The sequence below is a fragment of the Equus asinus genome, chromosome 13 (genome assembly GCF_041296235.1).
Source record: "Equus asinus isolate D_3611 breed Donkey chromosome 13, EquAss-T2T_v2, whole genome shotgun sequence".
Taxonomy (NCBI): domain Eukaryota; kingdom Metazoa; phylum Chordata; class Mammalia; order Perissodactyla; family Equidae; genus Equus; species Equus asinus.
The window spans coordinates 42911012-42932360 of NC_091802.1; the positions used below are offsets into that span (position 1 = coordinate 42911012).

Consider the following 21349-nt stretch of genomic DNA (forward strand, 5'->3'; position numbering starts at 1 on the left):
CACGTGCCGGCAACAGCGGCCACGTGGGGCTCTGTGGAAACGCCTTCGCAAACGTTTGTCCCCTGCGCTGCCCAGTAGAGAGGAAGGCCGGGGAAGAGCGCAGGAGGAAACGGTACCCGCCGGAGGCCCGGCTCGCGCGAGCCTGGGCCGGTCGGGGGCGGGTTAGGGGCAGGGCTTGCACCGGTCGCTGGGGACGGGGCGGGGCCTGGGGCTCGGAAAGGTGGGCTTTGGAGGGCGGCGGTTGGCTGCCTCCTTGTCGCCGGGACTGCTCGGCTTCCGTCCTAGAGCAAAGGCGGCTTGGCCGGCCCCGGGATCGCCATGGAGTCCGCGATGAGCGCGGGCATCGCAGTGGCCGAGGCGCTGCAGAACCAGCTGCCCTGGTTGGAGAACGTGTGGCTCTGGGTCAACTTTCTCGGCGATCCCAAGAGCCTCTTTCTGTTCTACTTCCCCGCGGCCTACTACGCCTCTCGCCGCGTTGGCATCGCGGTGCTCTGGATCAGCCTCATCGCCGAGTGGCTCAACCTCGTCTTCAAATGGTGAGACAGCGAAGCCTTCCGGCAGTCTGGCCACCCACCCCTAAGGACCCTGAGTCCTGTGCAAAACCTGATCTCTCTCAGCAAGTGCCTCAGAGGCCTGGATTCCCCTCCCCTCCCAGTGAACCCGTGGCCTTAAGACCTCTCCACCCCTACCCCGTAGCCCCTGACTTTTCAAGCCTTTGAGCATCTTTGTGCATCTTTGACTCAGACCTCAGAGACTCCTCATCCTACTCGTTAGACCAGTTTCTCTCAAACGGGACTGATCAGAGAAATCACCTAAGGGGCATGTTTAAAATGCAAATACTCCATCCCGCCTCAGACGTAGATTTAGAAACTCCAGAAGAAGGGCTGGGAATCTGTATTTTAACAAGCATCTATGGTGACTTAAGTAGCAGAAAGTCCTGCTTCTCAACTCACTTTTTCACTCATCTATTCATTCATTTATTTGACGTAGTTTCTAAGAAGCATGCTTTGTGCTGGGCTTCACCCTAGCTGCTAAGGACAGAGAAAGCTTGCAAATTAAGGTGTGGTCCCCGGGACTATGACCAGCAGTGCAGGGAGCGCTTGAAAACTTGCTGGAAATGCAGAATCCCAGGCCAGAGGTACTGAATCAGAATCTGCATTTTAACAAGGAACCCCCCAAGTGATTCGTGTGCAGGTAAAGTTTGAAAAGCACTGGGCTAAAGCATTGCCTTCCAAGGAATACTTTCTGTTCTTCCTTTTGCCCTTCGTTCACTAGTAGGCTCTTCCCTCAGACTTAGAAGCCAGGAATCTCAGGCAAGTGGGTGGGGACCTTGGGGCTTATCTCTTTGTGCCCCCTGTTCTCTCTTGGGTGCAGAAGGGAGCTCCCACTGGGCATACAGCTGCCCTCCGCCCCCTGCCTCTGTTGCCAGATCCCCAGCCTGGGAGAGGGAAGGGAGGTTCATAGGAGACACTTGAATCGGCTGGAATGACTTGCTGAAAAAATGAATTTGGAGTTACCTTCCCTTCCACTCTTCTCTGCAAGGGTTCATGCGTACTGTAAAGGGAAAAGCGGTTGTCTAATCATTTCCTTCTTGCCTAATTGCCCTTTGCTTTGTGCTCTCTCCTCCCTCAGTCTGTATACGTCTCCCTCTCTAGTCCTGTTCGCCTAAGAGTCAGCCACCCCCCTGGGTAAACACTCTTAATGCCCCCCACATGTCAAAGCCCCCATTTTCTTTTTTTTTTTTTTTTGAGGAAGATTATCCCTGAGCTAACATCAGCTGCCAATCCTCCTCTTTTTTGCTGAGGAAGCCTGGCCCTGAGCTAACATCCATGCCCATCTTCCTCTACTTTATATGTGGGACGCCTACCACAGCATGGCTTTGCCAAGCGGTGCCATGTCCACACCCGGGATCTGAACCAGCGAACCCCGGGCCACCAAAGTGTGCACTTAACCGCTGCGCCACCGGGCCAGCCCCAAAGCCCCCATTTTCTAAGTATCCTTTGAGCACCTGCTGTGTGAACAAGGCTCCGTTTTGGGCAGAGAAGGGCAAGGCCCTTCTGTACCTCCCTCCCCAGCACTTGGCTTCATGCCAGTGTCTCTTCTGCTCTCCCACCTTTTCTGTCTCTGGCCACAGCAGCCTCTTCAGTGTGTGGCTTCCTGGGGTCCAGCCAAGCACCTGCTAGGGCAGGGGATTTTGAATTTTTTGTTCTTCTTAGCCTTTCTCTGCCTCTTCTCTCCATATCCTACTTCCATTTTCAGACATGAGAGCCTTACCTAAGTAATTCAGGCACAGGTAACTTGGGCTGGAATTTGGGAAATGGAGAGAGGGGAGAGCAAGAGCCTCAGTGAGGGTCTGGGAGGGAGGGGAGGAGAGAGCCAGGTCCTGGGCTCTCTGTGGATGAGAAGAGCAGAGCTGGCCCTGCAGTGAGAAGGGTAAGAGTAGGACTTCTGAGCATCCCAGAGCATACACACACACCCACCACAATCTCTTCCCTGCTTATCACTTTTTAAAAAATAGTGTGTTTTCTTCTGTTCCAAGGTAAAAAGCCATGGGAAGGTAATGGCCCAGACTTGGACTCCCTCCCTTGGGCATCCCAAGACTCCACCCTGCAGGTCCCCCAGAGTACACCCAGGTGTCTTTCTGCCCCTCTTCTGTTCCCCTGCCTGTGTGTGTGCCTAATGTCATCTTGCATCTGTTGTCTTCTAGGCTTCTGTTTGGAGACAGGCCCTTTTGGTGGGTCCATGAGTCTGGGTACTATAGCCAGGCCCCAGCCCAGGTTCACCAGTTCCCCTCTTCTTGTGAAACTGGTCCAGGTGAGAAGCCTCAAACCTCCCTTTCCTAGCATGCTTAGGGTCCAGTTGAGGGTTTCAGAGTACTTTTCAGCCAGGGTGGCCCAGCCTCTCAGTGACTGGCCCAGGGAACAAAGAAACCCCAGGAAGACGAAGTTGAATTCTGGGAGGAGAGCACCCAGGCCAGTGTGCCAGCTGCCCACTTTGTTTAAAGTACAGCCAAGAGACACAGATTGTAGCAGAAGCAGTGCTACGAGAGAGCAGTGGCCTCAGGTTGGGGTGAAGGCGGCTCAGGGCAGAGGGAGCTATGGACCAGTGCTGGGGGAAGGCTCTCTTCTCAGCCAGGGGGATGCTGCTGTGTTGAGATCACCAGGGGCACATAGGTTTCACCTTCATCTTCTTACCACAAGCTTCTGGATCCCCCACAGGCAGCCCTTCTGGACACTGCATGATCACAGGAGCAGCCCTCTGGCCCATAATGACGGCCATCTCTTCCCAGATGGCCACTCGGACCCACAGGTACACCTTGGCATTGCCCACCAATGGGAGCAGGGGTGATGGCACCCTGGACCCAAAAGACCCAGCAGCAGGGCATCCTGGGAGCTGAAGTTCTGGGGACCCTGGGGCAGTTGGTCAAACCACAAAGTATTTGGGTTCTGAGGGAAGCCAAGCTGTGTATGGACGCCCCCTGAATCATTTGCCTCTCTTCTTTTTAGCCGCTGGGTGAGGATGATACCTAGCTTGGCTTATATCACCTTCCTACTGGCGGTTGGCCTGTCCCGGGTCTTCCTCTTAGCACATTTTCCTCACCAGGTGTTGGCTGGCCTAATAACTGGTGAGCAACTGGGACAACAGGGTGGGCCCTCAGGGTGCCGTTCGCAGTGGGAGGACCAGTCTAGGATCTTCCTGTTGTACAGCCCACCCCAAGGCCCCCCTTATGTCTCAGTCTGTTCTCTTGCCAAGCTGTGCTGTCACTCGGAGGATTCATAGTCCCAAACTCCTTGAAGCTGCTGTCACCCAACTCCCCTAGGTGCTGTCCTGGGCTGGCTGATGGCTCCCCAGGTACCCATGGAGCGGGAGCTAAGCTTCTATGGGTTGACCTCACTGGCCCTCTTACTGGGCACCAGCCTCATCTACTGGACCCTCTTTACGCTGGGCCTGGATCTTTCTTGGTAAGTCCTGCTTTGAAGCTTGGGCAGGCTGAGGCCTCTCATGCCTCAGTACCTAGCCTGGTGGGTCTCTGGTTTGTTGTTGCTAAAAAAGGACACATTACCTGTTCATAAACATAGACTCTCCTGGTGTCAGAAAAGAACATGGGAGTAGGGGCTGAGAGCCATTGGCCCGCTAGGTTCCAGGGGAATGTCTCTCCTAGCAAAGACTCTTCCTCCCCACAGGTCCATCAGCCTGGCCTCCAAGTGGTGTGAGCGGCCTGAGTGGGTGCACGTGGACACTCGGCCCTTTGCCTCCCTGAGCCGTGACTCAGGGTCTGCCCTGGGTCTAGGCATCGCCCTGCACTCTCCCTGCTATGCCCAGGTACGGCGGGCATACCTGGGAAATGGTCAAAAGATAGCTTGCTTTGTGCTGGCCATGGGGCTACTGGGCCCCCTGGACTGGCTGGGCTACACCCCTCAGATCAGCATCTTCTACATCGTCAACTTTCTCAAGTATACCCTCTGGCCATGCCTGGTCCTGGCCCTCGTGCCCTGGGTGGTGCACATGTTCAGTGCCCAGGAAGCACCACCCATCCGCTCTTCCTGACTTCAGGTGCCTCCTATTTGCCACTTTCCCTCCCACAAAAGCAACACTCCATGATCTCCAGTCCAGGAGGCAGCCCATCCCCTTCGAGCCCCCAACAGTCCCTGTTCATCTTGAATTTCCCACTTCTCCCACCACATGGTCTTAGCCCCAAAGAAGGGCCATGTGTCTTGCAGAAAGGCTAGTCCTCCTCCTGCCTTCCCTCCCAAGTCCCCAAAGAGCAAAGGCAACAGCAAGACCAGTGGGTTCCTGCAACACTGTGAGGGGCTCAGAGCAGCCTCAATAAAGCCCTTGAACATTTCTGGATTCCTCTCTTGCCTGTGCGCACATCTCCACTGAATTTGCCTGCACGTGTGCAAGTGGAACCATGGCCAGGCCGCCTGTTCTGAACCTCCCAACCCTGTTTCCACAGAGGCAAGGAATCAAAAGGAAACGGGAGAGCTGTAAACTCACTTGAGACCTTCAAGCCTGGGCCCCCTCCCCAGCATCACCACCTCGGCCACACAAAAGGTCCCTTGAGGTGCTGTGGCTATATTCAGTGAAACCATATCTTTCACCTACGGGACAGAGATCCCACCCCCTCCCACCCTAGTCTCTCGTTTCCTAAATTGGCTGGTCCAGGGGCTGGAGAAAAGAGCAGTTTTTTGTCCAGGAGGGAGAATGAGAACCTCTACTCCATTTGGGAGCCCGAAGAACAGAGACATTGGCTCCAGAAGGCACTGCCAGAAACAAGTTTATTTATACAAGGACACACAGTGTAACGGGTTACAAAATACTTAACTGAAATCCATATCCAGGGAGACAAAGCAAGGAGTGGGTTTACATGAGAACCAGACCAGCCATGGGGAAAGGGAGGGTGAGGGGCCTGGAGCTGGGTTCAGCATGGGGAAGCCTGGTACACTGGGCCCAGCCCCATCCCCATCCCCCAGGAGGATCTAGAATACACTAACAACACACAAGACACAAGCACACAATGAACCGATGGTGGTGGGACTCCTGCCCCTCACCTGGCTCCCTCAACCCTGCTCAGGCCCCCGTTAGGATAATAAATATGTAAACAGATTGGTGGGGCCCTGGGGATGGGAGGAAAGAAAGTATACGTGGTGTTGGGAAGGAGGAGGGAGGAAGTTGGCCCCCTAGGAGCCGCTTCCCATCTTTGGTTTCCTATAGGCTGGACAGCATTCCCTAGAAGCCTTGTAGGCCCCCAACCCTGGAAACAGAGGGCTAGGCTGGGCTCCTAGGGAAGAAAGGGTGGTGCCCAGCCCCCTCCTGGTCTTAGCTCCCTTGGGCTGGTGGCCAGCAAAGGAAGCCCAGGAGAAAGGGAAGCTACAGCTGAGGGCAGACTCCTGGGTTCTAGTCCTACCCCTTCTAAAACCCCACTCTCACCACCCCCAGGCTTCAAAGCAAAAGGCCTCAGGAGGGAGGGAGGCCACTGACCCTTCTACTCGCAGCATGCTGGATGGCTGGGGAAATCTGGTCCTGAACAGCAGGGGGGCTCTCACCAGCCTGGAGCCCCCCTGCAGGGACCACCTTCTCCCCCTCCCCAGGCTGTGCTAGCAGAAGGCAAGGAGGCCAGTAGAGTAAGGGAGAGAGCAGGCCTGTTTCTGTGGCTCCTCCTGGTCCCTCAGAACCCAGGAGTCCAGCCCCATCCCTCCCCATACACTTTCACCCCCTCCAGCTCCTGGGAAGGGGAAGTAGGCCCTGAGGAGTGTGAGGCAAGACAGCCCTGCCCCCAGACCTCAGGCCCATGTCCTAGGGGACAGCCTTCCCCTTGGTGCTGAGGCCAGGAGAAAGGAGGAGGAGAAAGGAGCCTGTGCAGAGATGGTGAGGACAACAGAAGGGGAAAAGGGTGGGGCATTGCAGGGCGGGAGCCCACCTCCCCTCCACTCTACATCTACATCTTAGAGTGTAGAGGGACCCTCTGGATCCTCCCCTGAGGCTGGAGAGGGGAGGAGGGTGAAATTAAGGCATTTCCCCCCAAGTCAGCTGAAGCCAAGGCACCGGACTTACTGTTTCCTCCTCACTCAGAACCGGAAGGTACTATCTTGGCCCCCATGCCCACCTTGAGCTGGCCCAGGCTTCCAGGGGGAAAAGGACAGAATGCAGGAAAGTGGGTGTGGGATACAACATGGGGAAGGGGCTGGAAAGGGCACCCCCACGCCCTATAGAGGGAGCAAACTCCTAGAGCTGAGATGTGGGCCACAGTCCGCGGGGGAGGTGGGGGGCCTGAGGCAGCTTAGAGGAGCAGGAGGGGCAAGGCTGAGAGACCCACACAGCACACGTTGTTGAATGTGTGACTTTTTGTTTTTAATAGAAAAAATAAACAAAATCACAATGATGTAGCCCAGAGGGAATTGGGGCCAGGGCGTCACAGGGCAGGCTCCTGCTCCATGGGCTCCTCTGCTGGCCTGTGGGGACAAGCACAGGGAGGGGCACTGAGTAGGGAGTACCAGCTTGGGCAAGGGCAAAGAGGTGGGGGGAACCTTACCTGGGGCTGTGCTCCCGGGCTGCAGCAGCCTGGGCCTGCTCAGCCCCCACCGACAGCAAGGCCATGGCGCTCACAGTCTCAGCCTCCTCTGTCTCACCTGCCTGGGCCTCCCGCAGGGAACGGCCCAGACCAGCGGCAAACCTCTGCACACAGCTCCAGTGTTTGCCTGTGGACGAGGGGTGGACAGGGGGTCAGAGAGGGCAGAAACCCCCACATGTATATCCCCAGCCCTGGTGTACCCACAAGCTCCTCCCCACCCCTTAGCAAGCCGAGGTCTGAGCCCCTCTGCCTGTCCCCGACGCACTCTGGATCTCGATGACTTTCTCTAGTGTGGCCACTGCATTGATGTTGGGCTTTTGCTGCAAGATTGCCTCGTCCAAGGGCTGCAGCTAGTAGGAGAAAGAAAAGGTTTAGGATGGTGAGTGAGTGGCAGGGCCTGCCCCTCTCATGACCCCGCTCAGTCCCAGACATCTCCCATGACAGGAGGAACCCCAACTCAGAAAGCCCTCCCTGGCCACCAGCTGTCCTTATGACCCAGGAAAACCTTCCCAAAGGCCCTCGGTGCTGCTTGACCCAAGGAAGAGGCCCTCCCTCCTGGTCCCTCAGCCCCTGGCCTACAGGCCCACCTCCCCCAACCCCTCCCTGCACCAATCACCTCCACGCTGAGCAGAGCTGAGACGCAGGCCTCAGAGGCATCACAGATGGCGGTCAAGTCGTGGCCTCCCTCCAGGGCCAGGACCACCCGGCCCCCTGCCAGTGTCATCAGCTGCCTGGTCAAGTGGCCAAAACCTTTAGGGATGGGTGAAGGGAAATGAAATAGTAAAAAAAAAAAAAATCAATTCAAGAGAAAATAAGAAAGAAGAGAAAAAGAAATACAAGAGGTGGGACAAAGAACACAACATAAGATGGTAGATTTAAACCCAAATATATGTGTCCATAATAAAATTCAATGTCAGTGGACTAAATGTTCCATTAAAGACCAAACATAAAAGACTGGATAAAAAATTCTAATTACATGTCTTACAAGGAGCACCACCGAAATAAGAGGGATCCACAAGCTCCATCCTTACGCCTCTGGGAAGACATACACCCTCTGATACCCCACCTCCCACCTGCCTGGCCCTCAAGGCCAGGGTGGCGGGATGGGTGCTGCTAGGATGATTCCAAGTCTTGGACCTGCCCCCAGCTCACCTCCTCCCAACCTCTGTAATATCCATCTATTCCTGCTCCATGCCCCGACTCAACCCCATCCTCACTATTTCACAGCCTCCCTCAATCCCCCAGCAGGCTCACATCTGGCGGTGACAGAGTAGCCACCCAGCGGAGACAGGTGTCCCTCAACAGCATCAAACCCGGCAGAGACTAGGACCACGTCAGGTGAGAATTCGTGGGCAATGGGCATCACCACTGTCCTGCAAAGGGAGGGCCCAAGCTGACCCTAGTCGGTGGCTGGGCAAGGCCTGGCCCCACTCTGTGTCCCCCCAAGAGACAACCCCCTCCACCCACACCGAACTGAGTGCCTTCTGTCCCTCCCACAACAGGGCCCCAGGGTTCCCACCCCTCCCTTGGCCCTTCTCAGTCCCCACCTGAAGGCCGTTAGGTACTCCACGTCTCCGATGGGGGGGTCCACACCTCCCGTCCATGCCACGTTCACATTGTACCCCACGCCTGGCCCACCGCCAACCTGGCAGCATGGTGGGGGAGGGGTTATTCTCACTGCCTGGGGATCCCAGACATTGCCCCCACCCTCTGCCCTGCCTCCAGCCCTCACTCTATTGACCTCTGCTAAGCCTGGAGGGGCAGATGGCTGGCGTGGTCCTCCCACTAGGAGCTCAAGACTCCCCACGTCCCAGCACCACCATGGGCCTCCATGGCTCCCTGCCAGGTCCCATTCTGCTACCTCCCCAAGGAGCCCCACATTTCAGCCCAGGAGCTGTACCTCTTCAGGAGCCCCAGAGCCTGGAAAGAAGTTCCCATTGTCATAGCGATGCAGGGAGATGTAGAGCACAGAGGGGTCATTGTAGAACGCTTGCTGGGTACCATTGCCATGGTGAATATCCTAGTGGGGAAGGTGTAAGCATCAGGGAAATGACCCAGGCTCTGGCCCAAAGGTCAAAAGTCTACTTGCCTCACCCCACCTACAGTGAGCTCTTTGGGTACAGCCCACCACTAGCTACAGGTATCTGTGTTCGTTCACAACAGTGTCAACTCCATGCTTCTCTAACCAGGGTCTGTGGCCCAGGACGTGGCATCTCGCAGGGAAGAGACAAAGCCATGGGACAAATGTGGCGAATCTCCCCAGGAGCCCATTCTACTCAACAGTGTAGGGGGCAACATAAGGCTAGTAAGGAAGTGAAAGCAGACAGGTACACTCTGAAGAAGACTCCAACATTTACATGAATTTTTAAGCCAAAGCTGGCCTTCAGAGAGATTTCATCCTTGCTGAGGATTGCTCCTGGCTACTTCCTTGGCTCACAGGGAGTAGTGGGTGCCTTTCCCTCTGCCATGAGAGGTAGGGTTTGAGAAGCACCACGCAGGAGCAAGAGCAGAAGTGTGAGGACCAAAAGGCCTGATCTGAAACACAGTGCCAACATCCCAACCTAAGCAGCCTTGGTTGGGTAAGTCACCCAACAGCTCAGTGTCTCCATTTATAGAAATGGACATCCAGTTCTTATTATGTGAGGTGGCCGTGAACAGCACCATGGCCTGGCACATGGTCAGCCCCCACTCAAGAGTGGCTCTAGCAATGGTAGTAGCAGTCTCTGCTGTTCAAAGGAGGAAGTCCCTTCAGTTGCTTGAGGCTGCAAGGTGGGGGCCAAGAAGGACCAGGGGCTAAAACCACTTTTTGAGTCTCCCCTACTGAACAGGGAGCCCTATGGGAATGTGAGGGCTGGGCTAATGCTCCAGCAGGAAGGTATAAGGTTAGTCATTAGGCCTAGCTCCAACAGGGGCACCTGAGGAAGAGGGGCGGGGGGGGGGGGGCGCTTCCTGAAGGCTGACCCTGGCCCCACCAGCGCACTGCCTACCCAGTCTACGATGAGAACCTTGCCCACGTTCAGCTTCTGTTGCAGGAGTTTGGTTGTGATGGCTACAGAGTTGAAGAAGCAGAATCCCCTGGGAGGTGGGGGGAGAAAATGGCATGAGGTCAGCCTTAGCAGATGTTCACTCCATGAGCAAAAGATACCGCATCAGCTCAGCTGAGAGGGAGGAGGGGTGAGGGCAGCAGGTCTACTACAGGGCTGGGGTGGCACTCACATGGCTGTGGATTCCTCAGCATGGTGTCCTGGGGGTCGGATGATGGCAAATCCATTCTGAAGAGGTGCAGACAGAGGGACAGAGATAAGAGACAGACAGGCAGGCAAGGTGGCCACAGAGTGGGTGGACACACAGAAGGAGAGAAGCATAAGCCAGGCAAGGAAGGGAACACAGATCAGAAATATATATCCCACACATCTTTAGGAACGCCCGCTATGGGCCAACATGGGCAAGCAGACACCATCTCTGGCTCAGGATACCCATGAGAGCACCAGACATTAATGCCTCTTTGTTGGTCCCTCTATACCCCTCACCCCCTAGCTGGTCCTAGAGCTGTCACTTCCTCCCAACTCTGGCACCTGAGAGTTGAGGTTGCAAAGGACAGTGCCATACTGATGGGAAAGCCAAAGCTGCCCCCATCTTGCACTCCTGAGGATGCAGGACCAAGCCAAGTTGTGCTGAGTCTCCCAGCACGCACTCACCTTGAGCTCTCCAGCCGCCACCTTGAAAGCCAGCTCCACCAGGCAGCCCACCGCCATGCGCACAGCACTGGAGGAGTGCATCTCGTTCCACACGGTGTCACTGTCCACCTGCGGGAGCAGGAGAGCAGGCTTCAGCGTGCCCCCTGCAGGGGGAGGGCAAGAATGGGGGTGGGCACCTGGATAGCAGACCAGCAGCGAGAAGAGAAGGGCCAGAGCTGGAAGAGCCACCCTCCCATCTCCACTGGCAGGTGCCCTACTCACCCCGATGCCCCCACAAGGCAGCATGGCGTACATCTTCTGGCTGATGGGGCCTGCAGAGAAGAGGGACAGGGCTACTCTGGAGGTTGCCTCGACTGCCAGGGCTGCAGGGTGGGGTCTGCAGAGGGCAGTGAGCTCAGTCATAGAAAAAGGTGGCCAAACCCAAGCACAGGAAAGGTTTCTGCAGCCCACACCGGTTGGGAGATGTCTGTCCCCTATTCTAGGGAGACATCCTATCCCTGGGGCAGATGGCAGGGAGAAAGGGGAACGATCGGTAAGGAGAAGAGCAAACTGTTCCCCCATCACCAAGCCTGACCCGTCACCTTCCATCCTCCTGCAATGCACCCTACCAGCACGTTCTGTTCATGTTGTAGTCTATGTGAATGGCACGCCCTGGAGGTATGCAACGTGGCCACTGTGCCACCTCTGCCACAGGGATGACCTGTGCCCATTGGGACCCACTTGTCTACCCTGACCGAGCAGTCTTCTGAACTATCCCACCTACCCCTATCCCACCTAGGCAGTGGACAAGGCCTGGCCCATGCCCTGCCCACCAGCCCGTCAGCTCTCACCGAGCAGCTTCTTGCTGTCCAGCTTCTGTCGGTTGAGGGGGCTGGTCCCATAGAGCAGGGTGTGGTATTCGGAGTGCACAGTCTGGATCTCATCCAACGTGGCTTTGCGACCCCGGATCCGCTGCCAGGGGAGAGCAGGAGAGGCCAGTGAGGGGTGGCACTGGAGGTCCAGTTCTCCTTGATGCCCACACCCTCTCTGCCCCACATGGAGCCACTTTCTGGCCCCCTGGGACTCCAGTCCAGGACCCTCTCCAGTGACCTGGGGACCATTGAGCTGGGGAACACAGGCTGCAAGAGGTGGAACCGGAAGGTGGCTGGGGGGACTGGCCCTGAGGTTGGAGTTGAAGAGAGGATGAGGAAGAGACACAGAGAGAGGCTTCACCAACAGGGGAGATGCAAAGGCTTTGGCTGGGTTGGAGTTGGGGGCTGGAGGAAGGAAGGGCTCCCCTTACCTCGCACTTGCTAAGCAGGCCTGTCTCCTGCAGCCTGGACCAGATGCTCTGAATCCGGCCGGCGTGCTCAGGGTGCACATGTGTGTTCCCACACATGCACTGGTGCTTGAGCATGAAGGTATCGTAGACCACACCTGGGCCAGAGACACACCTGTCAGCCAGCACTGCTCTGGGCCTTGTCACAGTCTGCCCCTCTTCTCTTCTCCTGACATGCCTTTCCTCCTTTACTGCCTGTCAGATGCCTCCCTACTCCTCAGGCCTCAGCCAGGCTGCCCTCGACAGTTTTGATCTCTGCCCACCATGCCCCCACACTGTTCCCCTCTCACCACACCTCCTCCTTCCCCACCTCCCGTCACCGCCCCTATGTGCTGTTCCCCCTACATCCCACTGGTGAGATAGGACCATCCTCAGGCATCTGTGCCCCCTCAGAGCTCTCATGGGGCAGCTTCACACCGAAGAGCTTTCTGGAATGGACTTAGGCCTCATTCTTGACCTCACGGGGAGAAAGAGGGGAAGCTAGAAGGGCAGGACCCAAGTGGGACAGTGGGCTCGCTCCACTCAGTGCTCCAGGACTTGTGCGGTGATGGCACAGAATCAGGTGGCTCTCTCAGCGGTGGTGGGTGGGGGCTCTGAAAAAGATGCTGTCCCAGTGGGTAGGGACAGGGCACTCACCACCCTCTCAGTGGGGTAGAGGCTGCCACCACTACCAACGGTGGCTGTGGTACACAGGGAGAGAACAAAGGCCTGTTTTCTCTCCCTTCGTGGAGCTTTGAGGGGCCCTAGCAGTCCCTTCAGGGTAGGGGCTACAGCTCTTCACAATGCCCACAAGGCTGGATGTCATGCACAGGCCCCTGGCACGTGGTGGACAGACAGCCGGCGGTAGTGGGGCTCACCTGTGGTGAAGAGGTGCTTGGTGGGCTGGTCTGGGGGGCTCTTCATGCCCCCAGGGGCAGCAGGTGAGGACTGGGTGCGGCCCAGGGCCTGGTGGGGCACAGTGGCCAGGCTGAGGGGTGCCTGGTACACCTGCAGCGGCTGCAGCTGCTGGACATCTGAGAACACCTGGGAAGGAGGAGAGTGGGTGCTGAGGCTTAGCGTGAGAGAGAAGTGAGGAGGGGTGCCCTGGGGCCTCCAGGGAGGCCCCAATCCAGCCCTACTCTTCCAAACCTCCTCCTTCCCCACCTCCTCCCTCCAGGGACAGGAGACACTCTAGCCTTTACCATCTCCCTCTCTGAGGAGATAGGGAGGGATGGGGGGACGTGATGAGTCATGCCAGAGTAGCATTGAGGTAAGAGGCTGGGAGGGATGGGGGCGTGGGAGGGGGCGGGATGAGTCAGGCCCTGAGGGCTCGGTTATGTCCGCAATGAATGGAGTATGTGCTAGGTGCAGGGCAGACTGTAGTAACAGTGGGGGCGGGTGTGTACACACGCGCACAAGCATGCAGAGACCGACGCACAACCAGCCCTACGCAGGCAGAAACGCAGATACACACAGGCGGGCGCGCACACACACACACACACACACAAGCAGACAGGCGGGGGCAGTCACAGATGCAGGGAGGGACTGGCAGACTGGGGCACAGACAGCTCCCTCCCTTCCACAGCCCCTTGTCTCTATCCTCCTCCCCTTCTGCTCTCTTCAGAAAAGCTGCTCCTGCACAGCCTGGAAACCGTAGACTAGGGAGAGGGAAGGCAAGCGTGCAAAGGAGCAGGGGGACAGAGGGGTGGTGATCAGGGGCTGGGGTGGAGGGGGCACCTTTTTGTAACCAGCACTGGACTCCTCCAAGTCGGGCCCCTCCTCAGCGCCACTCTCGCCCTCCTCATCCTTGACCTGGATGCAGTCCTCCTCCTCCTCCTCCTCCTCATCTTCCTCCTCCTCCTCTTCCTCCTCCAGGTCTTCCTGCGTGCTCTCACTCTCCGTGGACCCTTCTCGGGGTATGGTCAAGGCTCCCTCCCCCAGCAAGGCCTCCTGCTGCTCCGTCAGCTCCTCTTCTGTCTCCTCAGGGTGGGTGGTGGGCTGCCGTGGCAGCTCCCCAGTCTTAGTGAGGATCTGGAAGCACAGCGGAGGGGGCACATGAGCTGGGAAGGGGAGCAGCTGTGCAGCCTGAGGCCCGGAAGGTCTTATCCTTCCCTCCCCTCTCCCTGGCAGCCGCCCAGCCCACCCAGAGCTTCTATGTGAATTAGAAAAAGGTAAGGTGGCTCTTCCCATCAAATGCAGCCCAGAGAGTGGCCTAAGGTATCAGCCCCCACTCCCCTCTGCCAGCCTGGTGCCCTCCTGCACCCTGCCCCCGGCACAGCCCTGGACACTCGCTTCTCCCAGCTCACCTTGCCCAGCTGCAGCTGCTGCTGCTTCTGCTTCTCCAGGAACTGCTGGTGCTGCTGCTGCATGACCAGCTGCTGCAGGGCCTGGGGGCTCTGGGGTAGCGGCGAGGACTGAGTGCGGCTCAAGGGCCGGTGCCGCGGGAGCTTGCCCACTGTCCGCATGCTGGTGGCCACGCGTTCACCTGTCACCAGCGGGGACTGCCCGTGAAGTGGCACTGTGGGGTGAGGAGAAGGGAGTAACCATCATTGTTGGGGCACAAGGCACCCCCATCCCACCCTGAGACTCTCCCCTCCTAGAACACCACCACCTACACACTCAGGAAAACCTTGGAGGGGCTTGGAACATCCTGCCCCCAAACCTGACCCTCATTCTTCCTCCTCCCCACAACTGAACCGTTTCACAGCTCAGAGCCACTGCCTCCAGCAAGCCTTCCTGGATTCACCATTCTCTCCCTCTGATTCGTTTATGATTGCACATACAGTCAAGCACCACATAATGATGTTTTGGTCAATGACAGACCACATACATGACAGTGTTCCCATAAAATTAGTACCAGATAGCCTAGGTGTGTAGTAGGCTGTACCATCTAGGTTTGTGTAAGGACAGTCTATGATGTCCACACGACGACAAAATCACCTAACGATGCATTGCTCACAGCATGTCCCTGTCGTTAAGTGATGCATGACTGTATAGTCTCAGGCTGTCTGTGAGTGAACAATGACTAGTTCTCCCCAACTGCAACAAGACCTCTGATCGTGGACATGGACCCACCAGGCTGGGAAGCCTAGGGGCCGGGATCATGTGGCTTGTAAGCAGAACCTCTTCTAATGCCACCAGCTACTTAAGGGCTGAGTGTCCAAAGCTGTGCTGTCCAAACCCATAACTGCCAGCCACACGTGACTACTGAGTGCTTGAAACATGGCCTGTCTAAACTGAGATGTGCTTGAAGTACGAAATACACACTGGATTTCAAAGACAGCGTGAAACAGAGTAAAACATCTCACTGATGATTCTTTATATTGATTATATGTTGCAATGATAATGTTCTAGATATAATGAGTTAAATGTTATTAAAATTAATTTCACCTGTTTCTCTTTACATTTTTCAATGTGGCTCTAGAAAACCTTAAATTACACATGCGGCTTGTGTTACATTTCTAGCGGACGGCGCTGCTCGGGAACGTGAGCTCCATCACGGCTGCAGACGTTGTCGAGAACAGCGCCTGGCAGGCTGCAGGTACTCAACAACGTCTGTAGAATGTAGAAGAAATCAATGAAGCCATTGAGGGGAGCTATGACAAGGCAGGAAGGTATCCCTGGCTACTTCTCCCTGATGGTTGGCTCTGCCTTGAGCCCCCAGAAGGGGGCCCTGACACCCCCTCCCTTGCACAGCCACTTGTCCACTCACCAGCAATGAGGGTACTCTGCTGCCGGGCCTGCTCCAGCAGCAGCACATGCTGCAGCAGGGAGGCATGCCCATGGGGGCTCGTGTCGCCCTCTAGTGCCACGCCCAGCAGGCAGCCAGGGATGGAGGATGTGCTCATGAACTTGCCCGTCAATGCGCCACCCTGCCGCAGGGACTGAAGGGCCTGCCTCTCGGCCTCCTGCTGCGATGACAGCTTCGGGGAGGCCTGGGGGTGGGGAGGGGAAACGGAGATGAGGGAGGGGCTTATACTGCTCCCAGGCTTGCCAACTTTGGACTAGCATCCCTCATCTGCCCTCTGCCCACCCCCTAGCTCTGGGCAGAGCCATCTGATCTCCTTTAGGGCCCTGGGAGGACAAAGGCCCCAGCTGAGGACATCCAGGACCAAAGACCTCAACACCAGAGGAATGACGGGGTATGTGCCTCATACTCACAGTGATGTGTGAGTTGGTGACAGTGACCGTGGCCTGCAGCCCTAGGGAGATGTTGGGCAGAGAGGGAGACGTGTAGAGGCTGAACTGGTTGGGGGAGCTGTCCAGAGGGAGGGCCCGGTGCTGGGGGAGCATCTGGGGAGTAGTCGGGAGAGACAGGCATGAGAGAGGCAATGGGAGGCCACCCGGGGCCGAGGCCGAAGGCTCTATGGTGCCCCACTCCCCTAACCAAGTCCCACCTGCGGGAAACTGAGAGATCAGAGCCTTTCAGAGGCCCATGGGACAAATCCCACTTCAGGGCAACAGGTCCCTTCAGCCTGTCCACACAGGCAGAGAAGTCCCTGCTGGGCACTCTCAGCAAGCCAGACCAGAAGGAGCTATCCAAGGGAAAGGGAGCAGCTCTGACCCGCCCGCCCAGCCCTCAGCAGGCCTGTACCTCGGTGGAGATGTTGGGGACTGAGCCAGTAAAGCCATTCTCAGCGATGGTGCTGTGGGAGCTGTTGGGAGAGCTGGGGCCAGAACCTGGCGCGCTGTTACACACGGACGACACTATGGGAGAAATGGCTGTCACCTGGGCCTGCTTGGAGCCACCCCCCAACTCCGAGGCCCTCAGAACAGGAACAGGAGGGGAGCCTTACCTCCAGGCCCAGCCCCTGTGATCTCCACAGCTCTCTTCTTAAAGGTGCTAATGACAGTCCCATCTTTGCGACGCAGGAGGGGACTGCTTCTCCGCTCGGCCACCTTCTGCTTTAGTCTCGAACGCACTTTCAAGTTGGGTTCAGAGGCTGGGGAGAAGGTAGCCGGGGCTTGGATACACCCACACAAATGGCACACACCTGCAACCCAGCCCCTCTACATTCCCACCTCTACTTCCGAGGAGCCACTTCCTAGGAGGCCAGGTTGCACACTCACTCACCTGTTTTGCGGAGGGGGAAGTCATCACGGCTGTCGTAGGGCCCAAGCAAAGGCAGTTTGTAGGAGGGAGGCGTCCCAGGGGGACCGCTCTGGGGAGGGGAACTCTGGTCCAAAGAAGCATGGTGGGCTCCCCTGGGGGGTAGAGGGTAGGATGGAAAGAGATCCAGGTTATCACCCAGCCAGCTGGACCTGCCACTTAGCAATCTACATGTATGAACTATCTACTGCATATAGGAATAGGAAGTGGCTTCTGGGGAGGGAAGCCAGGAGAGAAACCAGGGCTGGGAGTCTCGTCTCCCAGGAGAGACTGCAGGGCCTGTATATAGCATCATATATGATCAAGGGAGCCCCTTGCCAGCTTGTAGCCAGGCAGCCCCAAGCAGAGCGCCTCTGCGATCCATGCCTGCCAAGGGCCATTACCAGCATTTGGGATGCTGTGGGAGGGAATGGTTGAGGCCGCCTGGCGTGGGCTCCTTTGACTTCGACAGGAGGAATTCCTGGAGCCTCAGCTTCACCTCAGTGCTGGCGATGGCACCTGCGGGACAGGGCACAGCTGACCTGGGTGCTTGGGGCCAGGACCCCACAGCTGGGGGCAGGGGCAGGAGTCCCAGCTGGCCCCAGGAGGCCCCCGGCCTTACTCTCTTTGCTCTTCTCCTTGTTTCGCAGGACGAGCAGCTGCTGCTCCAGCCGCTGCTTCTCCAGCTCCTCCTGCCGTTGCTGTTCCCGCTGCCGCTGCTGCTCCAGCTCCTGCTGCCTCTTGGCTGCCAACATCTCCTGCTGCTGCTGCAGAGGCACAGAGGGAGGGAGGCAGGGTGAGAGAGGTCCAGGGGTGGGGGTCTGGGGAGCCCCCCATACCCCCCTCACTCACCTTGAGGTGCTTCTGCAGCTGGACCTCATGCTGCCGTGTCAGGTGGTCGTGCTGTTTCTGGAACTCAGCGAACAGGAGCTGCTTCTGCAGCTGCTGCTGCTGCTTGAGCACCAGGAGCTCCTGCTGCAGTTGCTGCTCCCGCAACGCGGGGTCCACAGGGCCTGCCAGAGCACCCCGCAGCTCCACAGGGCTGGGGCTGCCTCCACCCCCGCCCCCCATGGAGCTGGGCATGGCTCCTGGCAGCACCGGCTTCACCTCCACTGCGGGGAGAAGAGATGAGAAGGGGTCAGTGGGCCCCATCCAAGACCCCACGAGACCCTGGCAGTCATGCCTGGGACCCAGAAAGCTACTAGGCAGGACTACTAGACCCAAAGAGAGTTGAGAGAGGGAAGTCAAATCCCTCAGCTCCGTGGATACAGCCTTCCGCCTTAATTAAAGGAGGTCGAAGCCATGAACTTCAGTAAGATTATATAAACAAGACTGAAGCACGGTACCTGGAAGATTATGAGTGCTTGACACATAATACCGTCACTGACAGTTAACACCACCAGGCATTTTATGTGAATTACTTTACTGGTGAGGAAACAGGTTTACAAAGGTTTAAGTAACACGACAAAAGACATCCAGCCAGGTCCTTGATGGACCAGGATATGAATCCAAATCCTATGCTTTTAACCACTGTCCTTCCTGTGCCACCTCCTCCACTCTCAACACCACACACTCCCCACCAAGAAGCCTGTACTAGAAGAGAAACTGAGGCACAGAGGTTGGTTCTAGAATGGATGGGATTGGCAGCCAGGGCCCTCAGGAAACCCAGGCCTGTGGGGATCCTCTGGACATCCCTACCCTCTTCCCTTTCCTCTGTCCCACACCAGCTGGGGCAGACGGGGGAGGGAGGGAGAGGTTATGGGAATTGGGTGGGGTGGGAACAGAATGCCTCAGGGAAAGGGGGTGCAGGGCTGCACCAAAGCAGGGACAGAAGGGGGCTGGGAGTCAGACTCGTTTCCTTTGCTGGATTATCTCCTTTCAACAGTTTTATTGTAATTACCCTGAAAATGCCGCTATATATAGAGTGAGCCAAACAGCAGCTGTGCTGGGGGGAGGGGGGAAGGAGAGAATGGGCGGGCAAGCGCAGGGAGGAGGTAGGAGGAGGAGACAGGAAAGGAAAAGGAATCAGACAGGAAGAAGGGTAATGGCAGGAGGGGCTGGAGCTGAGGCAGAGATCTCAGGACTCCAGTCCCAGGGAGAACCCACTGGCAAGGGGAAAGGGGCCGAGGGGCCTGCTGGGTCCCAAGACCTTGGGTCCAGGCCACCATGTGGACAATGGGCCACAGGGAGTGGCAAAAGGTTCCAACAGCTTTGTGGGAGGGCTGAGTCTCGACCTCTTGAGCTCTGTACACTGTCCTCTGGTCACTGACTGTCACTCCCCACCACTGCCCCGCGGTTGCCAGGGCAACCAGGCAAACACCACATCAGCAGGGAGCCCCAAGCCCAGCCCACATGCCACAAAGCCTCCTGAAGCCAGCAGGAAGGGGAAGACAGGCTACCCACTGCCTGGGAAGGAGGAAGTGAGAGAGGCAGGGCCAACCCGTCTTATTTCTTTTCCATTTCTTTCTCCAAAGAAAGCCCTCACTTTCCTCACTCCAGCCCAGGAAGGCCACAGGGAGCTGGGAAGACTTTCTTGTGGCCCACTCCAGCCCAGGCCTGGAGAAGGAAGGACCCCACCATCCTGCTGGCGGCCAGCGTCTCCTGCACTTGTGAGCAGGCCTCTTGCCTAGGCCCCCACTGCCATCCCTCATTGGGAGTAGAGAGGGCGCTGGGAGAGGGGCTAAGGGCTGAGCTAAGAGAGGCTCCCACAACCTGTGCAGTCTATGGGCCTGGATCTTTCAAGGGAGCCTGCACTGAATGAATGTCACCAAGGCAGGGGCAAGACCTGCTGAAGACTAAGGCAATGCTACCCTCATGCCTGAATAAGGCCTCTGGGACCCACTGGAGGTGGGGATGGAAGGTAACGCCTGGGTAGAATGTCTCTCTTGATCCCTACCAGCTCCTTCTCCCCCCAGCACTGCTAGGCACATTCCTCTTTGGTTTGCCCGCCAGCCACACTGACGACTCTGTGGCCACAAGGCCAGAGCCACATCTGCAGGAGTGGCCAGATGTGGCCAGGAGGGTGGAGTTACACACACACACACACACACACACTCTCACTCACTCTCCCTCCCAACCTATGTCCTGCCCTAACACCAGGGGGAAGGGCCCCTAGAAACTGCAAAGGGCCTTTCTAGAGGTAGCCGGCCTGTCCCGGGTACAAAGCAGGGTGGCAGCAAGGAGCCAGCAGCCAGCCTCAGGTCTGCCTGGCCCTGGAAATGCTCAGCAAGGCCCCAAGCTGGCTGGAGATTTATCTGTTCCTAGGCAAGGCTGGCTTGGCCTGTGGCACTCTGATCGCTCAGCCAAGAGGTGGACGGGCTTCAACCTGCTGCTCCCGACTGTGCTGGGGCTGCGGGAGCCGGATGCCAGCATGCCCGCCCAGGGAAGGGCAGGGGTCCAAGCACTCCTGGCCCCCAGCAGATAACCCCGCTCAGGCTGGAACTGCCGCCAACCATGCTGGCTTCCCTTGCAGGAGCCCTGCAGAGAGGGCACAGGCTCAGGCAAGGGGAATCTCCCACCAGGGCTCCCGCACAGCCACCACTGCAGCAGAGACACTAGGGCCTACACCGCAGCGGGAGCCATAGTCCCATTGGTATGCAAGTGGCAGGGCAGCCAGCAGGCTGTGCCACACAGCCTTGTTCCCATGCAAGCAGGAAGCACGAGCGACTGGAGAATATTAATCTGCAGGCCCTGTGGGGCCTGGACAGGATGTGACATGCCAGGAGTCTGCCAGGTAGTAACATGGCTCCATCCAAGATGGAAGAGGCCACGGCTGGGCAGCTGGAGTCAGGGAAAGGATAGGGGGAGGCACAGAGCCCCCTGAATGTAGTCTGCTCGGCACAAAACCTAGAGCCTGGCTGGCCTTGCACCCCCTCGTGGATCTGTGCCCTCTGCTAGCTTGGCACAAGCAGAGCAGGTGGCAGTGCCATCAGAACCAAGCACCTGGAAGGGGAAATGGGTGTGCCATGATAGGAGGAAACTCCTGACCACCTCCTGGTGGACCGAGAAAGGTGGAGGAAAGGGAAGAGAGCGGGCAGAGAGACAGTGTTCCCTAAAAGACGGGCTGGGAGCTCTGGCTAGCAAAGAGCCCCCTGAAAGGCCAGGGGAGGGCTCATGTGGGAGGGCGAGGCCCTGGGTCCTCCCCAACCCCATGCCTCCTTCTCACAGAGAGCTGTAGGGAACAGAGAGGAAGC

General features: G+C 57.4%; 2 protein-coding genes and 1 long non-coding RNA gene across 14 annotated transcripts in view; 2 read left to right on the forward strand and 1 right to left on the reverse strand.

The window, feature by feature from the left end:
• The first annotated feature begins 14 nt into the window (after positions 1-14).
• G6PC3 (glucose-6-phosphatase catalytic subunit 3) lies at positions 15-5017 on the forward strand. Of its 3 annotated transcripts, XM_070483334.1 has the most exons (7): positions 74-536; positions 2708-2814; positions 3219-3309; positions 3507-3625; positions 3821-3962; positions 4185-4323; positions 4958-5017. In XM_070483334.1, exons 1-7 carry the CDS (start codon positions 319-321, stop codon positions 5000-5002), a joined length of 861 nt encoding a protein of 286 aa, XP_070339435.1. In that variant the 5' UTR covers positions 74-318; the 3' UTR covers positions 5003-5017. The 3 variants fall into 3 exon arrangements, with proteins under 3 accessions (XP_044600700.1, XP_070339435.1, XP_070339436.1); XM_044744765.2 differs by lacking the exon at positions 4958-5017 and having other exon boundaries at positions 15-536; positions 4185-4845; XM_070483335.1 differs by lacking the exons at positions 3507-3625; positions 4958-5017 and having other exon boundaries at positions 4185-4845.
• A 1810-nt stretch (positions 5018-6827) lies between these two features.
• The window catches only part of HDAC5 (histone deacetylase 5), a 35117-nt gene continuing 20595 nt past the window's right edge, over positions 6828-21349 (reverse strand). For 6 of the 10 annotated variants that reach the window (XM_014849337.3, XM_014849339.3, XM_014849340.3 and 3 more), the window contains 24 exons: positions 18009-18268; positions 17779-17923; positions 17561-17675; positions 17142-17272; positions 16864-17010; positions 16662-16774; positions 16229-16360; positions 15780-16002; positions 14374-14585; positions 13805-14098; positions 12946-13111; positions 12053-12186; positions 11601-11721; positions 11032-11081; positions 10771-10878; positions 10289-10344; positions 10060-10147; positions 8973-9092; positions 8620-8717; positions 8327-8445; positions 7689-7822; positions 7338-7422; positions 7034-7199; positions 6828-6953 (listed from right to left, as the gene is read on the reverse strand). In XM_014849337.3, the coding sequence (XP_014704823.1) occupies positions 6914-6953; positions 7034-7199; positions 7338-7422; positions 7689-7822; positions 8327-8445; positions 8620-8717; positions 8973-9092; positions 10060-10147; positions 10289-10344; positions 10771-10878; positions 11032-11081; positions 11601-11721; positions 12053-12186; positions 12946-13111; positions 13805-14098; positions 14374-14585; positions 15780-16002; positions 16229-16360; positions 16662-16774; positions 16864-17010; positions 17142-17272; positions 17561-17675; positions 17779-17923; positions 18009-18268 (3257 nt within the window). In that variant the 3' untranslated portion in view covers positions 6828-6913. The remainder of the gene's footprint in view (positions 6954-7033; positions 7200-7337; positions 7423-7688; positions 7823-8326; positions 8446-8619; positions 8718-8972; positions 9093-10059; positions 10148-10288; positions 10345-10770; positions 10879-11031; positions 11082-11600; positions 11722-12052; positions 12187-12945; positions 13112-13804; positions 14099-14373; positions 14586-15779; positions 16003-16228; positions 16361-16661; positions 16775-16863; positions 17011-17141; positions 17273-17560; positions 17676-17778; positions 17924-18008; positions 18269-21349) is intronic. The other 4 variants (XR_011493864.1, XR_011493865.1, XR_011493863.1 and 1 more) reach the window with 1 other exon arrangement.
• LOC139040056 (uncharacterized) lies at positions 14949-17947 on the forward strand. Its single transcript, XR_011493866.1, has 3 exons — positions 14949-15608; positions 16138-16209; positions 17807-17947. It is a non-coding gene; the product is annotated as an uncharacterized lncRNA (long non-coding RNA).